The sequence below is a fragment of a genome, unplaced genomic scaffold (genome assembly GCF_019419815.1).
Source record: "Pyrus x bretschneideri cultivar Hongxiangsu unplaced genomic scaffold, Pyrus_bretschneideri_v1 Contig12, whole genome shotgun sequence".
Classification (NCBI taxonomy): Eukaryota; Viridiplantae; Streptophyta; class Magnoliopsida; order Rosales; family Rosaceae; genus Pyrus; species Pyrus x bretschneideri.
The window spans coordinates 9,153,777-9,176,276 of NW_025999413.1; the positions used below are offsets into that span (position 1 = coordinate 9,153,777).

A 22,500-nucleotide genomic window follows, 5' to 3' on the forward strand; every position below is an offset into this window, starting at 1 on the left:
AATCTTAACGTGACTTTATTGTAGCGGTGCAAAATATGAGAAAATAGGGGTGTATGAGAAGTGGGATGACAGAGAAGCCGGATCCTATTCACCCAGTCAAAATTATTAACTATTTTTAAATAATAAGATTTAGGAAATTATTATTAATACTTTAAAAATCTCATTTGGCACTCCAAACTTTTTATAATTAGAAATAAAAATACACTTGTGAGGAGTACCAAATGAGATTTTTAGAGTGTTAATAACAATTTTCTAAGATTTATTAAAAAAAAATATATATATATAAATTAAAAATAAAATAAAAAAAGGCAGGAAGAAGAAGAGACGTCTCTCTTTATTAAGCCGTCTACAACTTCTATCAGCTCTCTTCTACCATTTTTCCTCAAATCTTTCTCTCTCTAGAAAATCATCGATCAAAATCTGAAATTTGTCACAGAAGTTTGAAAATTGAAGGTACTGAAATGTCGAGGGTGATGGAATTGCCGGTGACAGCTCGCGCCCGCTTAGCTGTGCTATCAGCGCACCTGGCAGCTGCGACCAACGAGCCCTATGAGTTCGGACCCACTCTCGAGCCGCAATGCGTGTCCGCTCAGAACATCGTACCACCGCCCGGGAACCTCCGGGGACCTTTGACCATCGTCGACGAGAGGACCGGTAAGAGGTATCAGGTCCAGGTCTCTGATGAAGGAACCGTCAAAGCCACTGATCTCAAGAAGGTATCATTTTTTAGAATTATCGCTCAATTTGCTAATCTGGGTATTCGATTTTTTTTTTTTTTTAATTCTTCTTTGCTGGTGCATTTTCTGCTTGGTTGCTCGGAAAATTGCAATAAGTGGAATGAAAGTGAAATTTTTTGTGATGGGTTTTCTGTGTTTTGAATTCGATTAAGTTAAAGCGAGAAAAATTGGTTCTTGTTGTTATGCAGATCACAACAGGGAAAAATGACAAGGGGCTGAAGCTGTATGATCCAGGATATCTTAATACCGCCCCTGTTCGATCCTCGATTTGTTATATCGATGGCGACGAGGGGATTCTTAGATATAGAGGCTACCCAATTGAGGAATTGGCTGAGAGCAGTACCTTTTTGGAAGTGGCCTATCTCTTGAGTAAGTAGCCTCACTTGGTAGTGGCCTATTTGAAGTGAAAGTTTTCATCTTCAACAGGAAGATATACCATTACTTTGACAACCATGTGAAGAATTTATACAACTAAAAATTGTTTGTGGTTATAATTAAGTACTACACAAATAATCTGATTCCCGAACCGTAATATTGAATTATCAAGAATTATTTATTATTAGATAGTCTCTCCATGTCGTTGTCATATCTTCCATTTCAGTTTCTCATTTTGAACTACTTTGCTTTGTTTTTGCCCCTTTTCTTCTCCAGTGTATGGGAATTTGCCTTCTGAAAGTCAATATGCGGATTGGGAATTTGCCGTTTCTCAGCATTCAGCTGTACCACAGGGAATTTTGGTACATTTTCTTTTTGGTATTCTTATAGAAATCCAATGATTATCCCTTGGATCACAATATTGGAATTTTACATGTGATTAACTACATATCACCTTTTTCTTCATATAATATAGATTTTTAATGTATCTTCTAACAATCATGCTACAAATACATATTCTCCAGTCCTCTGGACTCATGGAGGCTTTTTTGCCTTGCAAAAATGCACGAATAAAATTTAATAATTATAATAAACTTCTTTTATTGTTAATTTGAGCCTTATATACAATGGTGTCTTTTGTATTGTAGGACATTATCCAGGCAATACCTCATGATGCACATCCAATGGGCGTACTTGTCAGTGCGATGAGTGCTCTTTCCGTTTCCATCCCGATGCTAATCCGGCTCTGAGAGTAAGTTTATTCTTATTGGCTTTTTGCAGAACATGAATTTTGTCATTCTAAGCTTTTAAAGGGATCCATTGTTTGAGGCATCATATCATATCTGATCATATATATTATGTTAACACAGGGGCAAGAAATTTATAAATCGAAACAAGTGAGAGACAAGCAAATAGCACGAATCCTTGGGAAGGTATGTTTATTTTTGTTCTTTACTTGGACTTTCAGCCTTAGAAAATATGGTGTGAATGTTATATATGATGCCATTCTTTATGTTGAGTTTTATTCCCTCCTCTTTCATATCTTAACCAATACACTCCAAACAAATAGCCCCCTTGACGTTGGCTTCTGCCTCTATCAGGCGGTGATAGCCGTTACCTTCTCCTACCACGCCTCTCCCCAGGAATTGATAGGCCTATATAATTAATTGGGATACTTCCCTTAAAGAACCAAAGGAGGCGTTTGCCACCACCTCCACCTCCACAGCCTATGGCTACTTTCTTTCTTTTAGGTCTCTATCACTTATTTGGAATGATTAAGGTGATATTAAATTGTTATTTTATTTCCAGGCACCAACAATTGCAGCAGCAGCTTATTTGAGATTGGCCGGAAGACCTCCAGTTCTCCCTGCTAACAACCTTTCTTATTCAGAGAACTTTTTATACATGCTAGATTCCTTGTATGTCATACTTTTACTCCATCAAGGCATTTAACTGCATAACCTTCCAAATCGTCTTTGGCAATCTTTTTGCCCTCTTCCCTGACGTTGTTTTTACTGTTCTATAAAGTATATGCACATTCATTGTGGAAATATGAAATTTGGTTTCCCTCTTACCCGATTAAGGATTTTTATTTGCAAATCTACAGAGGCAATAGATCTTACAAACCAAATCCTCGACTGGCTCGAGTGTTAGATGTTCTCTTCATATTGCATGCAGAACATGAGATGAATTGCTCCACAGCTGCTGCCCGGCATCTGGCATCAAGGTAGGCATCTTAGAACCTGATTGAAATGATTCAATTCCGTTTTATAACATGTCTGACCCTTTATGTGCAGTGGTGTAGATGTTTACACTGCTCTTGCAGGAGCTACAGGAGCTCTCTATGGCCCTCTTCATGGCGGAGCAAATGAGGTATTTTCAATAGTCCATGTTCTCATTTATTTAAGCATTTTCCTCACGCATTTCTCATGCAAACAACTGGAAGAACACTTTTAATTTGAAATAATATACTTGAGACTTTCTATTCATTAATCTTCTCGTGTTTAATTGCAACTAAAGTTTCTTTTTTGTTGCTGCCTGGATTATTGCAGGCTGTGCTTAAGATGTTAAATGAGATTGGAACTGTTGAGAACATTCCAGATTTCATAGAGGGTGTGAAGAACAGGTATTTAATTTCCTATATCTTGGTAGTTCACAGTCTGGGGAACAGGATTCATGGTGAAAGATTTATTAATCAAACTGAGCTTTTGGTTTTCCCTTCAGGAAGCGAAAGATGTCAGGTTTTGGGCATCGCGTGTACAAAAACTATGATCCTAGAGCAAAGGTCATAAGGAAATTGGCAGAGGAAGTATTTTCCATTGTTGGAAGGGATCCTCTGATTGAGGTGCATTTCTAATACACCTAAAAATTAGAAAACGCAGGAGAGAAAGCTTAATGAATAAGCACAACTTAAATTTGATGGAATTCTTAAGTTTCGAGTGCATCTATCCTGATTCCTATGTCATTTGCAGGTAGCTGTTGCTTTGGAGAAGGCTGCACTTTCAGATGAGTATTTTGTTAAGAGAAAGCTGTATCCAAATGTTGATTTCTACTCTGGATTAATCTACAGGTACTTCTCATTACTTTTCATTCGATGTAAGATTAAGTTTACCTTGCCGAGCTTGTAACTGTGAAGATGTATTAACTTCCATTAATCAGGGCAATGGGATTTCCAACGGAGTTCTTCCCGGTTTTGTTTGCGATCCCTCGAATGGCTGGGTGGTTGGCACACTGGCGAGAATCCCTTGATGATCCTGATACTAAGATCATGAGACCCCAACAGGTTAGTTCCTTGCTCATACTTAAGAGTTTGCCTGTTCATGTGCAATTTTGGTGTTTCTATTAAAATTGCTGATACGTCTGTGTTCATCCCATCTCTTATTTTGCCAATCTTTGTGATTATTCAGGTGTATACAGGAAACTGGCTGCGCCACTACATACCGCCAAGAGAACGCTTAGTACCAGCTGATGTAGACAAGCTCTCTCAGGTTTCTGTATCAAATGCCTCTAGGCGTCGTCTGTCTGGAACTGGTGTTTAGGCACTCAGTCTGAATTGTGTGAAACTTAACAGAAATAAAAATAAATTTCACAATATACCTAGGGGAGAAAGAAGTATCTTTTCATCTTTCTGCATTAAATTATGCCTTCAATGAAGGCGAAGAGTTGCGGAGGCTTGTAGGTTTAGGCATAATGTAGCGAAAATAACAACACTTTGGTGGTGTTGAATTCTGAAATTTCCAGTCAGTCATCTGGTTTAATGTTATTTACGATTTTTAGCTCAGTAGTCCTCGAATGGATATGTAGTTCTTATATATTTTTGGATTTTCGATCAATACTACTCATCATTGGATGATACAGAATGAATGGCTGAGATTAAAAATGGAAGATCTAAACAAATTTACAAATCAAATCTAACGGCTAAAATAGCTGTAATATTGAATGATGCGCACCATTGGTGTTTGTGTTTTCTTATAACAGTCCTCTACCTCTAAAATCGTGGAAGGACTAAACATTGCAGAATCCTGCAACCAAATGAGTTTTCTAATTGTAAGGCTGCATATGATAGATGATCCTCTTGACCATCGCAAAGCGAAGAGTCTTGTTAGCTTGGTGTTGCCCTTCTATTTGTTAGTACTCATCCGAACCTGGAGAATGACACTAAGTAGGCGGTCAAACTCACTTCTTTTGACAGAAATAAAAGTAAAACAGTTTTTGAACCCCTAATTTATAAAAAAAAATTTATTCATCAAGAGGGGTTTATACCAATTCCAATTGCACTTTTACCATGCATCCCATGCGAATTAGGCATCAATCTATCTTAAAAGGCGTTGGTGTATAAGTCCTAGAGTGCTGTTGTACTCGGTTTTGTGCTAAGTTTTTCGTTAGTTCAAAATACTTCATGTCTTTTTTCAAAGTTTCTTTCTAAGTCTTCCTCTATCCGTTTTATCCTAAATCACCATCTCATGTAGCATTTTTTAACCGAAGCATCTAAATTTCAAGTCACACTGAAGTTTGAATTCGTTCTATAAAAAACAAATAGACAAATAATATCCCCTTCAACCTTCTTTCAAATATGGCACATATAATTTTGATTAGCCCATTTGACATCGATAATTTCAATAGTTTAAGCCTTGAGATACTAGAACACCAACCACAGTAAGTGACCCAGTGGTAAGGGTGCAGATTTCGATTTCTAAAATACAAAAAAAAACAAGGAGGTTCTGCGTGAGTTTGCTTGACTGTGGTCAGGGAGAGGCTGAAATCTCTCTGTGAGTCTTCCCAGCTCTCGGAAGTGATGAATAACCGTGACTTGCCATCAATTGTCCTCATTTTTAAAGAAAAAAAAAAGATACCCTAGAGCACCTCTAGAATATGACTAACCAAATATGATATATGTTTTTTGTTTGGACAATGCGATAATTTGAGAACAATTAAATAAGCATACGACCGTGATCAACTGAGTTAACCTACAACCCGAGATAATATGATATATATGTGGGTGTATATTTTTTTTTAAATTCCATCAATATGTTTACATTAAAGAGAGAAATTTGAGCTACATCACACCATATGTCAGCTAAAAAAAAAAAAAAAAAAAACTATTAAATCTTTGTACTTCATATAGTTCATGTTTTTTTTTTTTTTTTTTTTTCCTCTTATTCTCCCGAGCCTAATTAAAGCGGGAAACCACTTTGGAGCGGACTCCATTATTAACCCAAATACGGAAGATCCGAAATCCATTAATATAGGAGAAGACAAGTTTCGCCCGCTGACGCATACACTGACAATACCCGAACAAATCCATCAATCATTTTTATTTTTATTTACATTTGAACTGCTCGCTCCATACACCTGACCTCTCTTTCTTCCACTCACCGGCGGCCATTTTTCGGTCCGGCGATACCTCTTCCCGCCATTAGCTGAAGCCGGTAACACCAGGTCCGATTTCTCATCTTTATATTGCACTTCTGTTCTCCTTTGATTGTTGTTTCACTCTGATTTGGATCTACGATGCTTATTTGCTTTGGATTTTGTTTGTTTCCTTGGAAAATCATGGAAAATATGTTAAAACCCAAATTGAAAGACTTGGAATTTAGTTATTGTTGTTTTGCAAAATCATAAATTTGAATGTGATCTCGATTTTTAGCATCTGGGTACACACAGAATCAGGGGATTGTGATCAAATCATGAAGAAATTTTGACATGGACTGACCCATATAGTTGTATTGGGATTGATTGATCATAGGTTAGCTTCAGAGGGTGCAATTTCACCTGGAATTTCAGTTCCAGCCCCTCAGAATCTTTCATTCTCTTCCAGCCCTTCGCTTGTCTCTCATTTTTTTCTGTCATTCACTCCCTAGTCACTTCTCGGATTCATATAGCCGACCCCACTTAGTGGGAAATCGCTTTGTTGTTGTTGTTGTTGTATTCATTCCCTAGTCACTCCTCGGCGATATCCTAGCACACGCAGTTTCAGTTAAGAGTTGAATGTACGGGTTTCAAACTTTTTTGCCCGATTTGTTTTATATGTAATGCCTCCTGTTAGCGTTTGTTATTGTGGGTTCGCTGAAGATTGTTCTAGTTTGGTTTTGCTGTCGGGTTAGATTCTGTAGATGTATTGAAGATTTACTTCTCAGGATTGTAATTGTGTTACCGTTTCTGTTTCGATCTCTGATGCTGTATGCATTTGACAAAGGGAAGATACTAGTTTTCCATACTCGGCATTGTTTTGTCTACTTCTGTTTACAGAGGTTATGCCATGTCGCGATTGTGTAAATATATTTCTTACCGGAAAAAGAAATTCACTCCTGGTGTTTTTTATGCTTAATGGATTGCGGACGATTGGACATTTTAGGGTCTAGAAGTAGTGTGAAGTTTTTATAGGCATACCTATCAAAACAAGTCTTTGTGTTATGGGTGTAAGGTTACTAGGGAGGCTGTATTTGCTGTATGTTTTCCCTTCAAATTAAATTTGAAGAGATTTGCGTGTATTTCTGTTATTAATTCCATCCTCTTGAACGAGGAGGTTTTGATTATATGCATGATGTGTTTACTTGCATTTTGCTATGTACTAATTGGTTTTTTTTTTTTTTTTTAAATGATATCCGCGAACCCTGATTATGTATATTCTTCTTGGCTTAGATCTTTGTAATCATGTCTGGCCAAAGCCAACGCTTGAATGTAGTTCCTACCGTTACTATGCTTGGAGTTATGAAAGCTCGCCTTGTTGGTGCAACAAGAGGTCATGCTCTCCTCAAGAAGAAGAGCGATGCTTTAACAGTGCAGTTTCGTCAGATTCTTAAAAATATTGTGTCGACCAAAGAATCCATGGGAGATGTCATGAAAAACTCCTCCTTTGCCCTTACTGAAGCCAAGTACGTTGCTGGCGAGAACATCAAGCACATCGTTCTCGAGAATGTCCACAATGCCACTATTAAAGTTCGATCAAGGCAAGAGAATGTTGCTGGTGTAAAGCTCCAAAGTTCGACTATTTTACCGAAGGTGAGGCCAAGAACGACCTCACTGGATTGGCAAGAGGTGGACAACAGGTCCAGCTCTGCCGTGCTGCTTATGTGAAAGCAATCGAGGTTCTCGTGGAGCTTGCTTCACTTCAAACATCATTTTTAACTCTTGACGAAGCAATCAAGACCACAAACCGTCGTGTCAATGCTCTGGAGAACGTTGTGAAGCCTAGGTTGGAGAATACAATAAGCTATATCAAGGGGGAGTTGGATGAGCTCGAAAGAGAGGACTTCTTCCGGCTGAAAAAGATACAGGGTTATAAGAAGCGAGAAATTGAGAGACAAATGGCAGCAGCCAGGAACTTTGCCAACGAGCAGGTTGCGGAAAAGTTATCGCTGAAGAAGGGCATTTCCCTAAATTCAGCTCAGAACTTGTTGTCTGCGGAGAGGGACGACGACATCATTTTCTGATTCGGATGCTAGTTTTATATGCTTGTGCTTACTTCGTTCTGCAGAGGATTTCTATTAATATTTAGCCGGACCGTCTTATATTCTGAATAAAAGCTCCATTCGGTTCATGTGTGTTCCTATTTATTGTGAATTATTCGTACCAAAACTTACATTAGTTCAAGGTTTTGAAATATTTGTTGATTATAAGATCTCTGGTTTGTTGTAATTCATCCCTGCACCATTTATTCGGGAGGGGAGATTGGACGAACGATATTCGAGATGAGAGATTGGACTAAGTCACACAATGAGATCATAACTAGTTATCGAACTCAACACAAGTAATATATGTCCCTTACATCCACGTGAGTTGAATCAAAACTTCTCGTTTGCGAGTGAAGAGGAATATCATTAGTAAGAAATGAATTGCTAATGCCGAGAGAGTTTCATAAAGGGGTGGTGGCCAATCCGACTCAACCCCAATTTTAGACCGGCTGGTGGTGTTTGAGCTGCTACAGATACGAGAGTTGGAGATGAAAAGAATTGCAGGAAAATACACATCTTCAAGGGAAAATGAAGGCACAATAACATGATGGGGTATCTTTCGTCACTGATGTGAAATATTACTACGATGGAAGATGGTTGAAGACAAACAAAGAAATAAAAAAACGAAAACAATTCTTACTGATTGACACAATTGAACGAGGACCACTGAAACGACTAAGCTAAGAAGATTGAAGCCACCATGATTTCTTAGAAATTGAGCCACACTTCAATAGACATGAGTTGCAGAAGTCAAAGAGTATTCCATCTGACACCCTTGTCTTCACAGATGGCAATATTCAGAAAGGGAGGCGCTTTGGAGGCTTAATTGGTTTAGAACTTGAAGCTGAAGCTTTCCCAGAAAATGCATCTGGCCTCTTCACGGGAGGAACACTGTATATACAGGGTAGATATGATCAGGGCGGGAGGTGAGTTTATACGTAGTTTTGTTAACTACACGAATAGAACATCCAGTTTATCCGAAATTTTTACCTGCAACTCTTCTGGAGTGCATTTCTCTTCATTGCTGCAAGATTTTTCACCTCATTACTGCTCAAAGGAAAAGGACAGGGGAGAAAGGTTAATATCTTGAAAGTCTTTACTCAAGAAGACTAATCAAGTACCCAACATCTTTGAGCATAGGCTTCTGAGATAAGTATCAAACCATTGAATGATTCGCTAAATACGGTATAAGAAAATTAAAACAATAAAGTAAAAGGAAAACTCAAGGGTATAATTTCAGTTCACAAGCCCAAGGTGCCCGCGACATGCCATACCAGGCATCATTCTAAAATACATAATTACCTTTCAGAAAATCTAGTTTCGCTTCTTCATCAAGTTGCTCTTTCCAGTAACATTGTAGCCAGGCCCATTGCCTACAAAGAATTATCAGAAATGAAACGGTTAATTGTTCATCCTATTTAATAATGTATTAGTCTTAGATAATCTAAATGAGAACAGAAATATTTACCCCAGCTTCTTTTATTGCTTGATGGTGGAACCTTTGTGCAAATTTGAACTTGCCGACTTTGTTTTCCTACAAAATTTGAACGGTTAGTAAGGTTAATCACGTATAAATGAGTATGCTGTTGCCTCAGTTTGCTATAAACACGCTGAGGAGGTGAACTTACGAGCATTTGCCTCTTGATATCGACTCTTCAACTTGTCCGCCATTAAATTTTCAGCCATATCAACTTCCTTTAACTTTGCCTGCAAGTGATACAGTTAATTCTTATCCTTTTTCCCTTGCAAGTTAAAAGAAACAAGCATAAATCAGATCCAGAAATACTACATAAAGTACCCAAAATTAATGGGATTTGACTACGGAAACTAAAAGAAAACAAATTTGGTCAGACAGCTTGAGGAGAGTAGCAACGCACCTCATACAATTGTATCCATCTGAACGCGACTTTCTTTTGCTTCATCCTTTCAATCACCTCATTCACCCTCTTAGTCCCAAATTCCTTTTCATAGAATTTCTTCCACAACTATCGGTAATTGGAGTCAAATCTCTACCCTACAAGAATTAATTTAAAAACATTTCAGAACTTGCACTTAAGGATCACAAAAAACATTCAAATAAGAACAATCTGGATCAACTTACTTTGGTACTCTTCTCTATATGCATCAACTGGTCCACCGTACAATGTGGTAGACTGCTCTTGAGAAGATGAGAATCGGTTCAACCAACATCCCCAAGGCGCCTTAAATTATCTATTGCTGTGTTAATGCACAGATCAACCAAAGATGGCGCTATTGCTTGCCCTTCATCACTTGAATAATCCTCATCCATATTGCCCGGTCACTTTCTAACTCGGTAGTGTCCCTAAGATCAATACATTGAGCAGCAAATTAAATTTTACATCATCGTAAATACTTAATTGAAGTAGTTAGGATTCTGCATTGACAAATAGAACTCATCTGATTAAATTGGAAAATAAAATTTAAAAAAAAACAAACCACCTAACTCAAATCATCAACGGAAATCCACAGCTCAATCCGAACATACCCAATCGCAATTTCGAAATAAGAAGAAAATATATGAATTGACAAATAAATTGGTTTCAGAGGGACTCACCGAGTGATCGGATATGGGAGGAGGCCGATTGACGAAGGTGAATTACAGGTTTAAATGTAACTGAATAAAGATATTAATTAATTAATATTTAGAAAGAGATTCGCGTTCCCTTTTGGTGATCCTTTGTAATGAAAGGCAACTTGCGCTAACTTGTGCGGCTTGTGCCAAGTTTAGCTGGCGGAACTCGACATTTTTTGTCCAGGAGAGATGATTGAGGATCTTCTTCGGATGCAGTTTGGGAAGATCCTAGGATCTTCACATTTTATTCGTTTAATGTGAATTAATTTTCATCAAGTACTGTTTATATTTAATTTTATATAAAAAAATCAAATAATTTATAATCGTACAATTTACGATAAATAACTAAGATGTAAGAATTTCTACAACCTTCATAATTTGAATCCGGATGAAATCCAAATCCGGAGAAGATGACAAGGGATTCCCGGGCTTGGGTCTTCTTCAACATGTTAGCACAAAATAGGTCCCCTAAGAACAACTTAACGGCACACATAACAGTCAAACTGACGTGAGGCTTAAAGTGACGAAATTTAAAAACTATAGGATGTAAATTGACAAAAACAAAAGGTCGTGGCCTATTTCGATAAACACCCCGAATCTCCGGGGTGTCAAATGCACTCTGTCCCTTGGTTTTCGATGCGTAACAATCATTTATTAGACAAGTTATGCAATTGCACACAGTACATGTGAGTATGACAGATATTTATTCCCGGTAACGTCACTAGGATTAGATCATGATTGCACGAAAAAAGCAAGTAATCTGTGTGTTGTTGCAAACTCATAACTTTCCTCATTTATATTGTAAACAGATCACCAAAAATCATTACTAATACGACCGGTTTAATTAACAATTACGGTCTAAATTAAACCAAACCAGTCAGGTTCTGATCAATTCTAACTAATCGATTACATTTCCAAAACCACTTTCGGTTGAGCACATCGACATTGATCCCGGGAGTAGCTAGGATGTGAGCTCCTCTGCTATCAATGGAGGAACAAAATTGCAATTCTGCAGAGTCTGCTCAAATATATGACCCACCTTAAGCAACTTTCCCTGCAAAATCGACCAGAAAAATCTTAAAATCAACAATCAGATACTCAACTCTACAATCCCGTACTTTTAATTAATTCGGTGACTCTCCATTCCGTGTTTAGTCTAATCTGTAAATGCAGCAACTTTTACTCATTTTCAGTATGTACAGCACTAGAAAAGCTGAATACTAATTCCTGATAGAAATCAACATGTCGCAATGTAGTAGGTAGGTAGAAAGGCAGTACCTCGTCAAATGCTGCACCGATCATTTGAAGACCAACAGGAAGGCCTGCAGAACCCCCCTCAACAAATCCACATGGCAAAACCAGTGCAGGTAGACCTGCCAAGTTAACATTGACCTGCATACAGAATCAAGCAGAACAGGTTAGAATCATTTAGTCATCTTATGAGTAGAAACTACATGACAGGCAATAAAAGTTTTAGAAGGAGGACAAACACTTATGCAACGTAGAGCTTAAGAAACAAGAACCAATTGAATGCCCCCAAAATGAGATCTCAGACCACTTTAAACTTCTCACTACAAACTCCAAAAACAAGGGCGTGGCATTTAACCATCTACTCTTTCGAAAGACAACAAAATTGCGAGCACAAAATGGAACTGTAGGACAGGTTGAAGTGCATGTGTCAAAAATGCGAGTATTAACTACAGAAATAAAGGCCTTTAACTCCGCCACACCCTAATATGACCACAGCATTTTTTTTTCTGAAACAAAATCTGAACAATTTTCCCGCAGATTACAACATGGGACATGGGCAAGTATCTAAAATTACATTGATGAATGCATATTCAACATCATGACTCAATTATCAACTCCTAGTACACACATAGACACACCCCATGCATGCAGCTAATGAACAGAAATTAAGAAATTTGGGCACTCAGAGAGAGTGAGAAGGTTCTTACTGTCATTATGTCACCTGCATACATTGCTAAAGGATCGTTATTCTTTTCACCTGAATAAATACAAGTAAATGGGTGAGTTACTGAAAAATCATATAACATATGAAAAGCATATATACACATGGAAACCGGCATACCAATCTTATAAGCAGCAGATGGAGCCGCAGGTGAAATTAAGATGTCATTTTCATCTAGTGCTGCCTTGAAGCTTTTCCGAATTATAGTCCTCACCTAAAACACTATAAGAATCATTAATGCCATCTTGAACACCCTAATTGATAGGATTAAGCATCTCAGAACATAACATAGTCAAGTAACCAAGAATGAATTACTAGAATGCAAACAAAAATATGGATAATAGGATCAACTCCTGCCACCTAAAGTCCCTTTTAAATTAACACCAACATCATGGTACCTGCTGGGCGCGCTTATAATATGCATCATAATAACCAGCCGAAAGGGCATATGTTCCCGTTAGAATTCTCCTTTTAACCTGAAAACAACAAAAGCATTAAATCAACTCACCAACTGGTATAAGTCTGTAAAACAAAATTAAGAAGAAATAAAAAAAACTAGATCAAGCGCACTGCAGCAATGTTCCAACTAATAGAAACTTCATAACAGTTGTAAGTTTCAACCAGCCACCTAGACATAGTGTACCTCAGAACCAAAACCCTTGGCTCGGGAATCCTTATATTGTGAGTTCAACTCATCAGCAGCAACATGGTTTCCATACCTGGATATGGAGGAAAAACAAATAATAACGAATGTAATCGTATTCGTCATTCTGATATACCATCTCGAGTTTTATGAATACATTTAATAACTTGTTATCTTTATTCACAGTGGATCTAAACAAGCTTCTCCTCACCCATTTTCTCTTCTCCCATTTAAATATACAAATGAAAAAAACTTATTTATATATCAGAACAAACTTCTGGGTGAACTACCTGACACCATCATAACGTGATAAGTTTGAAGACGACTCAGATGAAGCAAGAATGTAATAGGCTGGCAAACCAAGTGAGAAAGATGGTAATGAGACCTGCAAGTTAATGTTTCAAGAATAAATGAATCAAGACATAAGAAGGGTACACATGACATTTTGAAGGAACAGATACGAGCAATTAAAGGAAAAATTATCGATAGAAAGACCTCAGTTACGGAACATCCTAATTCTTCAAGATGCAAAGCAGCATTACGAACTGCAGAAGTTACTCCAGTATCAACACCACCATCCAGTGTTTCCCGGATCAGACCAATTCTCAATCCTTTAAGAGGTTTAGAATTTGGCGAACTTATGGAAACAAATTCAGCTGCAAGGTCGGGAACCTCCTGAAAGGAGAAATTAAAATGTATGCATCAAGCAAATAATTTGTGATATTAGTCCTTACTAGTCTTCACATAAAAGGACCAAAAGTTTGTTAAAAAAACTCAAAGTTCACATTCAGGATACGTAGTGAGAAGATAAGGTGGTTTTATAAAATCAAGACGCAAAAAATTTTCTTACACGCTTGCTGCTGGTTGCATCAAGTCTATCATAACCAGAAATTGTCTGAAGAAGAATCCCGGCATCAGCAACAGACGTACCAAAGCAGCCAATAACATCAAGCGACGACGCATATGCCATAAGTCCGAATCTTGAGACACGCCCATACGTGGGCTTCAATCCAACAACACCACAAAAAGATGCGGGCTGCCTCACACTTCCGCCAGTATCACTTCCCAAGGATACCATGCACTGCCTAGCAGACACAGCTGCAGCGGAGCCTCCCGATGAACCTCCTGGCACCCGAGAAACATCCCACGGGTTCGCAGTCACCTAATGAATGAACAGATGCACCACCTGAGTAAACCAACCCCAGTTACGAGTGCGAAACATAAAGAAACGAACTTACACAACCTCACTCCCTTTGACTCTTAGTCTCTTATTAGTAGTAATACTAAGAACCAAGCTGTTTCACTACCCACAAGAAAAATTTAACTCACATTCTAAAAGTTCCATGAAACACTAAAATTAACTTCCTTAATATCCAACTAAAATTCCATTCCCATCAAGTTTTCGATTTTTCATTAAAAGTGACTAACTTTTTGTGCATTTACACAAAATTAAATAACAAGGACGAAAAAAATGCAAAGAACCCAGAAAGCAAATTGATAAAAGAACCAAAACCCAGAAGAGCAAAACCTGAAATGCAGAGCCTTCAGTGGTGCTACCCATGCCAAACTCATCCAAATTGGTCTTTCCCACCACAATCCCACCCAGCTCTTTAATCTTCCTGACGGCAGTGGCGTCGTACGGCGGCGTATAGCCCTCCAGAACACGAGACCCAGCGGTTGACGGCATCTCAGCCGTGCAGATATTGTCCTTGACGGCGACAAGGACCCCCGCCAGGGGACCCAACTCCTCATTCCTCTGAATCTTCTCGTCGAGCTCGCGGGCTTGAGCGAGGACCGAGTCGGAGACGTGGAGGAAGGAGCGGAGGTGGGGCTCGGTGAGGCGGAGGCGGGCGAGGAAGGAGTCGGCGAGTTGGGCGGCGGTGAGGTGGCGGGAGAGGAGGGAGTGGCGGGTGGAGAGGATTTGGGAGTGGGGAAGTAGGTTTGGGGAGCGGGGTTGGTCTGTTAGGGTGGAGTGGGTGACGGGCTGTGAGGATAAGGAGGAGAGGGGTTTAAGGGAGGTGTAGCGGAGGAGGAGGTTGGGGTTTGTGCGGAAGTGGGAAAGCGAGCGCGGCGGTTGGAGTGTCGATAGCATCGTTTTTTGGGAATGGAATTTTTTCTGCAACTGTGATATGTGGAATGAAGGGTTGAAAGAGAAATTGATGGACAGGCGATGATGATGAAGTGAAACGATCAACTGTTTTATCTCATAGTTTCTTTGTTTGAGCTTTTGATTGGCCCTCCCTTTTTTTACCCAAATATAAAGTACAGTAAAAATTTTTGTTACCATTTTTGGAAATCTGGATTCTATGAAGAATTTCGTATGGCTAATCTGGTATATTGTAAAGAATTTTGTCGGGCAGGTGGCGGCGAGTTCAAATCTAGACGTCTCACTCAAATAAGAGAGATCATAGAGGATTTTGGGCGCAGAAGATTTCAACTCGGTGGTGGCATAATGGGGGGACGATGGCAAAGGAGAGGGCGGTGGGGAAGTGGCAGAGGCGGTGTTGATGGTGGTGGTGGTGGTGGTTGGAGGGGTGTGGAGGAGATGGGAAGTGGCGGTGGCAATGGTGGCGGTGTGGGAGACAATGGATCAATTATACACAATAACAAAAGTATCATAAAATAGTTTAGAATAATCTATCAATCCAAACGTGAATATCAGAAAACTAAAGATGAAATTTCTCATAAGCGGAGTGGAGATATATTGAAATGGCGGCACACGCTAAGGAACTTCAATAACTCTTCTTATAGGATTGCAGACGCAAATCAAATCTTCAACATAATAGTAGTAGTAATGATAAAACAAACTTTTTGCTTGATCACATCAAAGGGGGAAGAAGTTTCCTTTTCGGACCAGCGAGTACACGAGAAAATTGCGGAGGCCAAATACATTACATGAAGCGGTACACGAGCCAAGAGGCATACAAAGCTAAAATCGCCACGATTTGCAGTTTATTTTCTTCTAGGCTTCTACAGAAATATTACCAATTGCTGTCACATGAAATATACAATGAACATTCCGATTACACAACGATATTCTTTATGCCTATGGTGATTGGTGACAGACTACAAATACTCCGACAAATCTGCTTGGTTCTCCATATCCCACACAACTACTTTTCCATCCAAGCCTGTAATGTTAAGGTGTTACGAGATTAAGATAGTGGATTATGGTGGGAAATAGGAGGTTTTACAACACAAGTGATTGAAAACGAAATTTAACATTGACTTGCTAAACCTGATGTGCTGAAGCGCGTTACTTTAGAACTCCCTGGTTCTCCAAGCGGCACGATACAACTACAGTAATAAGGAAATATTGTCATGAACTCAACTCCAAACATATAAAAGCAGCCCCAAAACCGCTCTCAGTTAGGGTGGATATGTAATGTTTGAAATGGAACTGGGGCTACTAGACAAGGAATGACAAATGAGAAGCAACAGTGACTTACTTGATGCAGTTCTCATGGACGCCTCCTCGTGATCTTGAATGTTCATTTGCATCATTGTTCAATCCATGTTTTTGTTGGCCATATAGCTTTCCGAATGCTTCAGAAAACTGTAGGGGTGAAAAAAGAAGTAATGAAAAATCCATTTCAGCTGACATGGAGCAACTCTTAAACGCAAGATCCATTGCCATCCTATTCAGCACGTTTACCACCATGGGATGACAGCACTGGAATGTTCATAAACACATACATACATAGCACATAGAAAACCAGGTATTTACCTGTGAACCATATCTCGGACCTGAAGATGTTGTCTTTCTTTCCCCAAGAAATTTGATAAAATGCCTACAGAAAAAAGAACAAAACTATTACTTTGCCAGTCCTTCAAAGAATAAAGCCATCAAGAAAGGAATTTACCATATTCCATGTAAATCTGCCGCAAACACCATTGGATTGCAATCAAACCCCACGCCTATAAGTAATCTTTCAGAAAGAAATAACACCTGAAAAGTGCCGCATATTGATTTACAATATCCAGATCGAAATATTTTAGTTGATTAGATGTAGAGTAGATATTTAGAGTCTCAAAAAGTTAACAAGAGTGGATGCTGACCCACATCACGGAGAGGCAAATCACGGAATGCAACATTTTGAGCCAGAGGAGAAGGTCCAACATCATCAACAAAGTAAATCATAGAACTATGGCCTGTATAATTCCACAATCCGGAAGCCAATTAGTGGAGAATGATAACAGAGAAGAAAAAAAAACTACCCAAGCCAGCCGCCAACCTGGCAATTTAAAATACTGCCTATCAGCTAGCAGCATATACTATGCCAAAAACTTCTTATCTTTGTAAAGAACGCACAGAAGGGAAATTTGTCTGACCTACATATGCTAAGGTATTGCCACTTGGTGACCACCTCACGCCAAATGACCAAGAAAATGATAGATCAAGCTGAAGAATTTGCTGTTTCACCAGAAAGAAAACCAAGTAAGGTTTGCTCCCACTGAAAGGGGAAAAGAAAAAGGGAAATGTGTGAATGGATAAAAACAAAATGATACTGCTCTGTAACCCCTCCAAACCAGGGTCTCTACTTATGGGTTTTGAGACAGAAAATGAAACTCAAATTTTCAATATGTGGTTTTGCTTTAACGTTAGAAGGCCACAAGTTTAAATCAGTACAAACAAAAATTAGATAAGCATATTACTATTAAACTTTCCTACACTTACTATTATCTTAACAATGGCTGACATTGCTTATTCTTCTTCGCTAGAAATGACGAGCTACAGTTTTACATATATCTTAACCTTTAGAACACTGTTACAATGTTTAAAGGGAAATGAAACTGAAGGTAAGCCAAGAAAGATATAATACCATATATAGGTCAGTGGTTAATTTTTTATTCTAGATTTAGAACAGTGCTTCGTTTCTACGTGTAACTATTATGAACAACTATGTACAAGGTAAACAAATCAAGCAGCGTCCATTAACTGGAAAGAGATTTTTGTTATATATTATATATTCAAATGTAAATAGACGCATTAAAAAAATTTTGTTCCTACAAGAGAAGATTTTTCACCTCTCCAAATTTTGAATCAGCAAATGGGCCTGTTCTTGATTCCCTGGATAATTGTCATGAGCAATTAAGATTATAATAGGACATGTAACATAAGAATTAGACTAAATATGATGAATGACGGTTTTAAACATACTTTGCATCGACGACCTTAATAAAAGTGGAAAATATACGGCATTTTCCATCTGTAGATGCTGTTGCTAGAAGAATCTGTAGCAAACGAGCACAATGTTAACACTTACCGAAGGTAAATGGCTAATTACCTAGCATCAAAACTAACCCTTGAACATGATAATGAATTACAACAGTTCAGCAAAAGCAGATGTAAAGGTAAAGTAATCACAGAATATAAAAATAAGTTAGATAAATTGATTACGCATACAAATCACATTAAATACATTGATATGAAATAAATATAATTAAAGTGGTGGCAATTCTCAAAACACAGTTATGTATTGCAAGCCTGACTCCCTAGCTTAGGAGAAGACATTCAACTTCAGAAAATATCCAAGAATAAATAAAGGACTAATATCCTTAAAATAACTTATTGGAAGTTATGAAACTGTGATCTCCCACCTTTGGGAGGTGTAGGGCGACCCCAGGTGCACACAGATGCCCCAAACTCACAAGCACTGGGCCACAGTACTTATTAATAACTATCATGGAGAACAGGGTGGCCTGTGTCAAAGCTAAATACATGTCATGCAGGCAATTGCTTTGAATGCGTGCCAAAATCAGAAACAAAATGTGATACTGGGAAAATACGTACATTATTGGGATGCCAAGCAACACTTGTCACAGAAGAGTCGTGCCTTTTTCTGATAAGTTTACTGACCCACCTGGAAAACAAAGATTCAAAATTTTACCATTAACCAGCAATGTAAATCCAATCATTACACTGTTATCGAACAGATTTAGTCAAGCACAACAGTTTGGACAAACCACAAACAGACAACTGCAAGTAACAGGCTAACTACCAGTTATTCTCTTGCTCGTAGTAGCATATACAAACAGTTTTTGCCCCACTTCCAACAGCAAACTTGTTTTCTAGTACAAAGAAAGGCACACATTAGATTGGCATAGCATTTTCACACTGAAGGATATACTATTTTTACATTTGCATTCAGAAAAAAAAAAGAAAAAAAAAAAGGCACATCAATACCTCTTGGATTCCACTTAACACAAAGTGCAGCGCGATTTAGCCGAAGGATAACAAGGGTTGGTACCCACTCTGATCCTTCTAGATTCCAGACATAACTAGGTAGATTTGATAGTTCGGGAAACAGAACAAATCCGTCAATAAGTGAAAGAAAGAAACATAGTGTGCGCATGTGTGAGAGAGAGAGAAAGACATAACAAAACTCATGGATAAAGTTCCCATATAAATTACAAAACAAAATAATATCTCAAACCACATAGGTACTCACGAATTCCGATCATGAGATGCAGTAACTATTTTGTTTGCCCTCGCGCTCCAGTCTATCCCAGATACAATTTGGTCATGCTGCCACATGATGAAAAATAATAAAGCTTAATTACATTGCATTTTCTTGACAGAAGCTAAGTAACACCAGATTATCTTAGAAAATATACAACCATCCAGATGTGAATAAATAATAATAAAATGAATCAAGAACCACTGAATTAGCGCCACTTAGTACTACGGTCTAGTGGTATTCCTCTTCACTTGTAAGTGAGAGGTCTTAGGTTCGATTCTTGCCAAAGGCATTTGAAACACATTATTGCTAGCCCATTGTGAGGCTAAGCCCACCCCCCTCCCCCTTAGTGTAGATAATATCATTTGTTCAACAAAAAAATTAAAAAAAAACCGTTGAATTAGCTGCGTGATTCAAAAACTATGACGGAAAAATATATCAATACTAAGAAAGCAAACTCAATGGCAGTTAGCAGATCGTAATCCCTTCCAACAAAGCTAAGAAAGCAAACATCAATGAAAATAACAATACGAAAAAATTCATTCAGCAATTACGCACAATGCTTCCATTGAGGACCCAAATAACATCCTCTGCCTGGAGCCATGTCCTTACAAACATAATCTTGGACAAACAGAACAGGCCACAAATCCAAATTTAAAGAAAAAAAAAAAAAGATTATAACAAATCCCTCAAACCAAATGCTTCACACATGTTGGAGTGCAGGACCTTCCAAGGAGACCTCAAGTTTCAGTTCACATTTATCACATTACAGGGAGGTTTTCGAACAGCTCGATATATCCAAGTAATACCCCTAGTACTTTTCTACCTTTACTTCCATTACTACTTAAACTACTTATAGTTGTCTTGAGTAAAACTCAGAAAACTTCGCGCCTCAAAAGTTGCAAGTTTCTACTTTCTGAAAAAATTCTATTTCCTCAAATTCACATCATAGTTGCAGTGAAATATTATAGTACAATTTGATTTAGGCAATTAATATTTCTATACGATGAGTCTGAACCAAGTACCTTCTGAAGAACATGCAACTTCTCCCACTTTCCTTGCAACAGAGCATAGATGTGAACTTCATTGTTGTTTGGACAAAATGCGATCACTGCCAGAAAATCAGAATTATCAAATTACAACAGTGCAACTAAAAAACTGTACACACACACACACACACACACACACACATTATCCTACGATTTCATGACCGCACATTAATCACAGCTAAAACCTGGGCTCACAACCATCATAGTCTGGAGCAACATCAAGATTTCCCATTTTTCAGAAACTAGACAAATTTACCCATCGGGCCATTGACTACCAAAGTTCTTTAAAACATTACATTTTTCAGCCGCAAGCTCTGTGTGTGTGTGTGTGTGTGTGTGTGTGTGTGTGAAGATATAGCACAAGCAGAAAAACATAGAAGCTTCACAGCACAATAATTAACCCCAATCCTCTGTTTGGCTTCCCAGAAAGTGCAAATAGAAAAATGGAATCAAAATATTCAACCCAAAATCTTTACATTAGTTCATGAACTATAATCGCTCCAAGCTCTGAGCTTTCCAATTTTCCATCACGGACCCACAAACATAAAAGCATTAAAATATGTAACTTTTAAAAAAAAAAAATAACGAGAGACTAAATGCTTGTTTTCCTATCGGTTATCCCATATTTTCCGAGCAACCAAACAGAATAAGAAAAATGATTAGAAAGGGTGGGAAACATTACTGGAGCGATCACGGCTCCAAGCGTGGCAAGTGATGCACTGAGCGAACTTGTGAACTTCCACCGCCGCCATTTCTTTGTTTCAATCTTCAGCGGCGGAGAGGAAAACCGAAGCTTTTTTTTTTTTTCCCAAATCTGCAGCGGAAATTTCAATCTGGGTTCCAATCAATTTTGTTCGAAGAGCGGGGATTTGCACGGAACCAAAGAGGAATGTGATTGTTTGAGTGTGAATTTGGGTGGAGATCTGAAAGCTTTGAAATCAGATCCAGAGCTTTATTCCTCCCTTCCTTCTCACTCTTGTTCTGTTGGCATTGGAGATGGAGATGACAGGCACGTGTTTGAGAAATTAATTGAGCTCGAATTCTCACGCAGATAGGGAAAATATTTTGTTTCTGTTTTTTGCTTTTTTTTTTTTTAATAAAAAAAATTAATGAAAATGATTTGAAAATTTAAGTTATAACAATAAGGACAAAATAAATGATAAATGGAATAGTACATGATTAATTTTTTAGTGTAAAAATGTTGTTTTTCGTTAAATTGAACAATACCGAAAACTTTTCATTAAAGTTTCCTTTTTAATATCATATTTTAGTTGTGTTTGTAGGTGCTTTTAAAATTAATGAAAGTATTTTAAATGAAAATATTTTTAATACTAATTTGTAATAAAAATTCAAATAGGTCTTGAAAAAGAACTTAAATGTTTCTTGCAAGAAGTACACATCCATCTAGTGCTTATTCCAAAAAGTACTTTAAGTACTTTTAAAACTTATAATTAATTATCACCAAAAACGCTTTCAATGATTTTAAAAGTATTTCCAAACAATCTCTTTATTAGTAAAGGAAATTTTGCCAACAACCTTCTCACTTAGCTTTTTATTTTAATATTTTCAATTCTATTCATGTCACATATATTCCACTAGCACATAAAATAAAAAATTTAATTACTTTTTTAGTTGACAAACTAAAATTTTAGTTACTCTAATAAAGGAAAAAATAATAACGGGATTCTAATATAATTAAAATTATAGTTTCGAGTGC

At 37.9% G+C, this 22,500-nt stretch overlaps 3 protein-coding genes and 1 pseudogene across 4 annotated transcripts; 2 read left to right on the plus strand and 2 right to left on the minus strand.

Annotated features, from left to right (window-relative positions):
* The first annotated feature begins 421 nt into the window (after window positions 1-421).
* Window positions 422-4,392, plus strand: LOC125474532 (annotated as a pseudogene).
* Window positions 4,393-5,871: 1,479 nt separating this feature from the next.
* On the plus strand, window positions 5,872-8,232 carry LOC125474533 (V-type proton ATPase subunit D-like). The gene is given in 3 exon segments (XM_048578447.1): window positions 5,872-6,050; window positions 7,254-7,584; window positions 7,587-8,232. Coding segments are annotated over 2 exon segments (777 nt in total). The 5' UTR covers window positions 5,872-6,050; window positions 7,254-7,265; the 3' UTR covers window positions 8,045-8,232.
* A 3,193-nt stretch (window positions 8,233-11,425) lies between these two features.
* Window positions 11,426-15,484, minus strand: LOC125474534 (glutamyl-tRNA(Gln) amidotransferase subunit A, chloroplastic/mitochondrial-like). Its single transcript, XM_048578448.1, has 10 exons — window positions 14,802-15,484; window positions 14,124-14,435; window positions 13,769-13,948; window positions 13,564-13,658; window positions 13,274-13,349; window positions 13,029-13,106; window positions 12,751-12,844; window positions 12,617-12,666; window positions 11,937-12,050; window positions 11,426-11,712 (listed from the first exon to the last, which is right to left on the minus strand). Exons 1-10 carry the CDS (start codon window positions 15,363-15,365, stop codon window positions 11,620-11,622), a joined length of 1,656 nt encoding a protein of 551 aa, XP_048434405.1. The 5' UTR covers window positions 15,366-15,484; the 3' UTR covers window positions 11,426-11,619.
* Window positions 15,485-16,000: 516 nt separating this feature from the next.
* Window positions 16,001-21,804, minus strand: LOC103941532 (actin-related protein 2/3 complex subunit 1B). 2 transcript variants are annotated; one of them, XM_048578449.1, is made up of 16 exons: window positions 21,466-21,804; window positions 20,760-20,845; window positions 19,726-19,802; window positions 19,461-19,555; window positions 19,276-19,345; window positions 19,068-19,137; window positions 18,875-18,976; window positions 18,435-18,508; window positions 18,302-18,344; window positions 17,606-17,687; window positions 17,337-17,425; window positions 17,137-17,222; window positions 17,001-17,064; window positions 16,723-16,829; window positions 16,512-16,570; window positions 16,001-16,404 (listed from the first exon to the last, which is right to left on the minus strand). In XM_048578449.1, the coding sequence occupies exons 1-16, from the start codon at window positions 21,533-21,535 to the stop codon at window positions 16,340-16,342; spliced, it is 1,239 nt and encodes a 412-aa protein (XP_048434406.1). In that variant the 5' UTR covers window positions 21,536-21,804; the 3' UTR covers window positions 16,001-16,339. The 2 variants fall into 2 exon arrangements, with proteins under 2 accessions (XP_048434406.1, XP_009350014.2); XM_009351739.3 differs by lacking the exon at window positions 18,875-18,976 and having other exon boundaries at window positions 21,466-21,801.
* Window positions 21,805-22,500: the final 696 nt, after the last annotated feature.

Excerpts from the sequence above, each read along its gene's own strand:
- LOC103941532 (XM_048578449.1), bottom strand. The coding sequence starts at position 21,535 with ATGGCGGCGGTGGAAGTTCACAAGTTCGCTCAGTGCATCACTTGCCAC. Across the intron at positions 17,223-17,336 it reads GTGATTTGCCTCTCCGTGAT|GTGTTATTTCTTTCTGAAAG; the intron begins GTGGGTCAGCAT and ends GGCACTTTTCAG. Across the intron at positions 16,571-16,722 it reads GTCCATGAGAACTGCATCAA|TTGTATCGTGCCGCTTGGAG; the intron begins GTAAGTCACTGT and ends TTATTACTGTAG.
- LOC125474534 (XM_048578448.1), bottom strand. The coding sequence starts at position 15,365 with ATGCTATCGACACTCCAACCGCCGCGCTCGCTTTCCCACTTCCGCACA. Across the intron at positions 12,667-12,750 it reads ATCTGCTGCTTATAAGATTG|GTGAAAAGAATAACGATCCT; the intron begins GTATGCCGGTTT and ends GTATTTATTCAG. Across the intron at positions 11,713-11,936 it reads TCGGTGCAGCATTTGACGAG|GGAAAGTTGCTTAAGGTGGG; the intron begins GTACTGCCTTTC and ends TCGATTTTGCAG.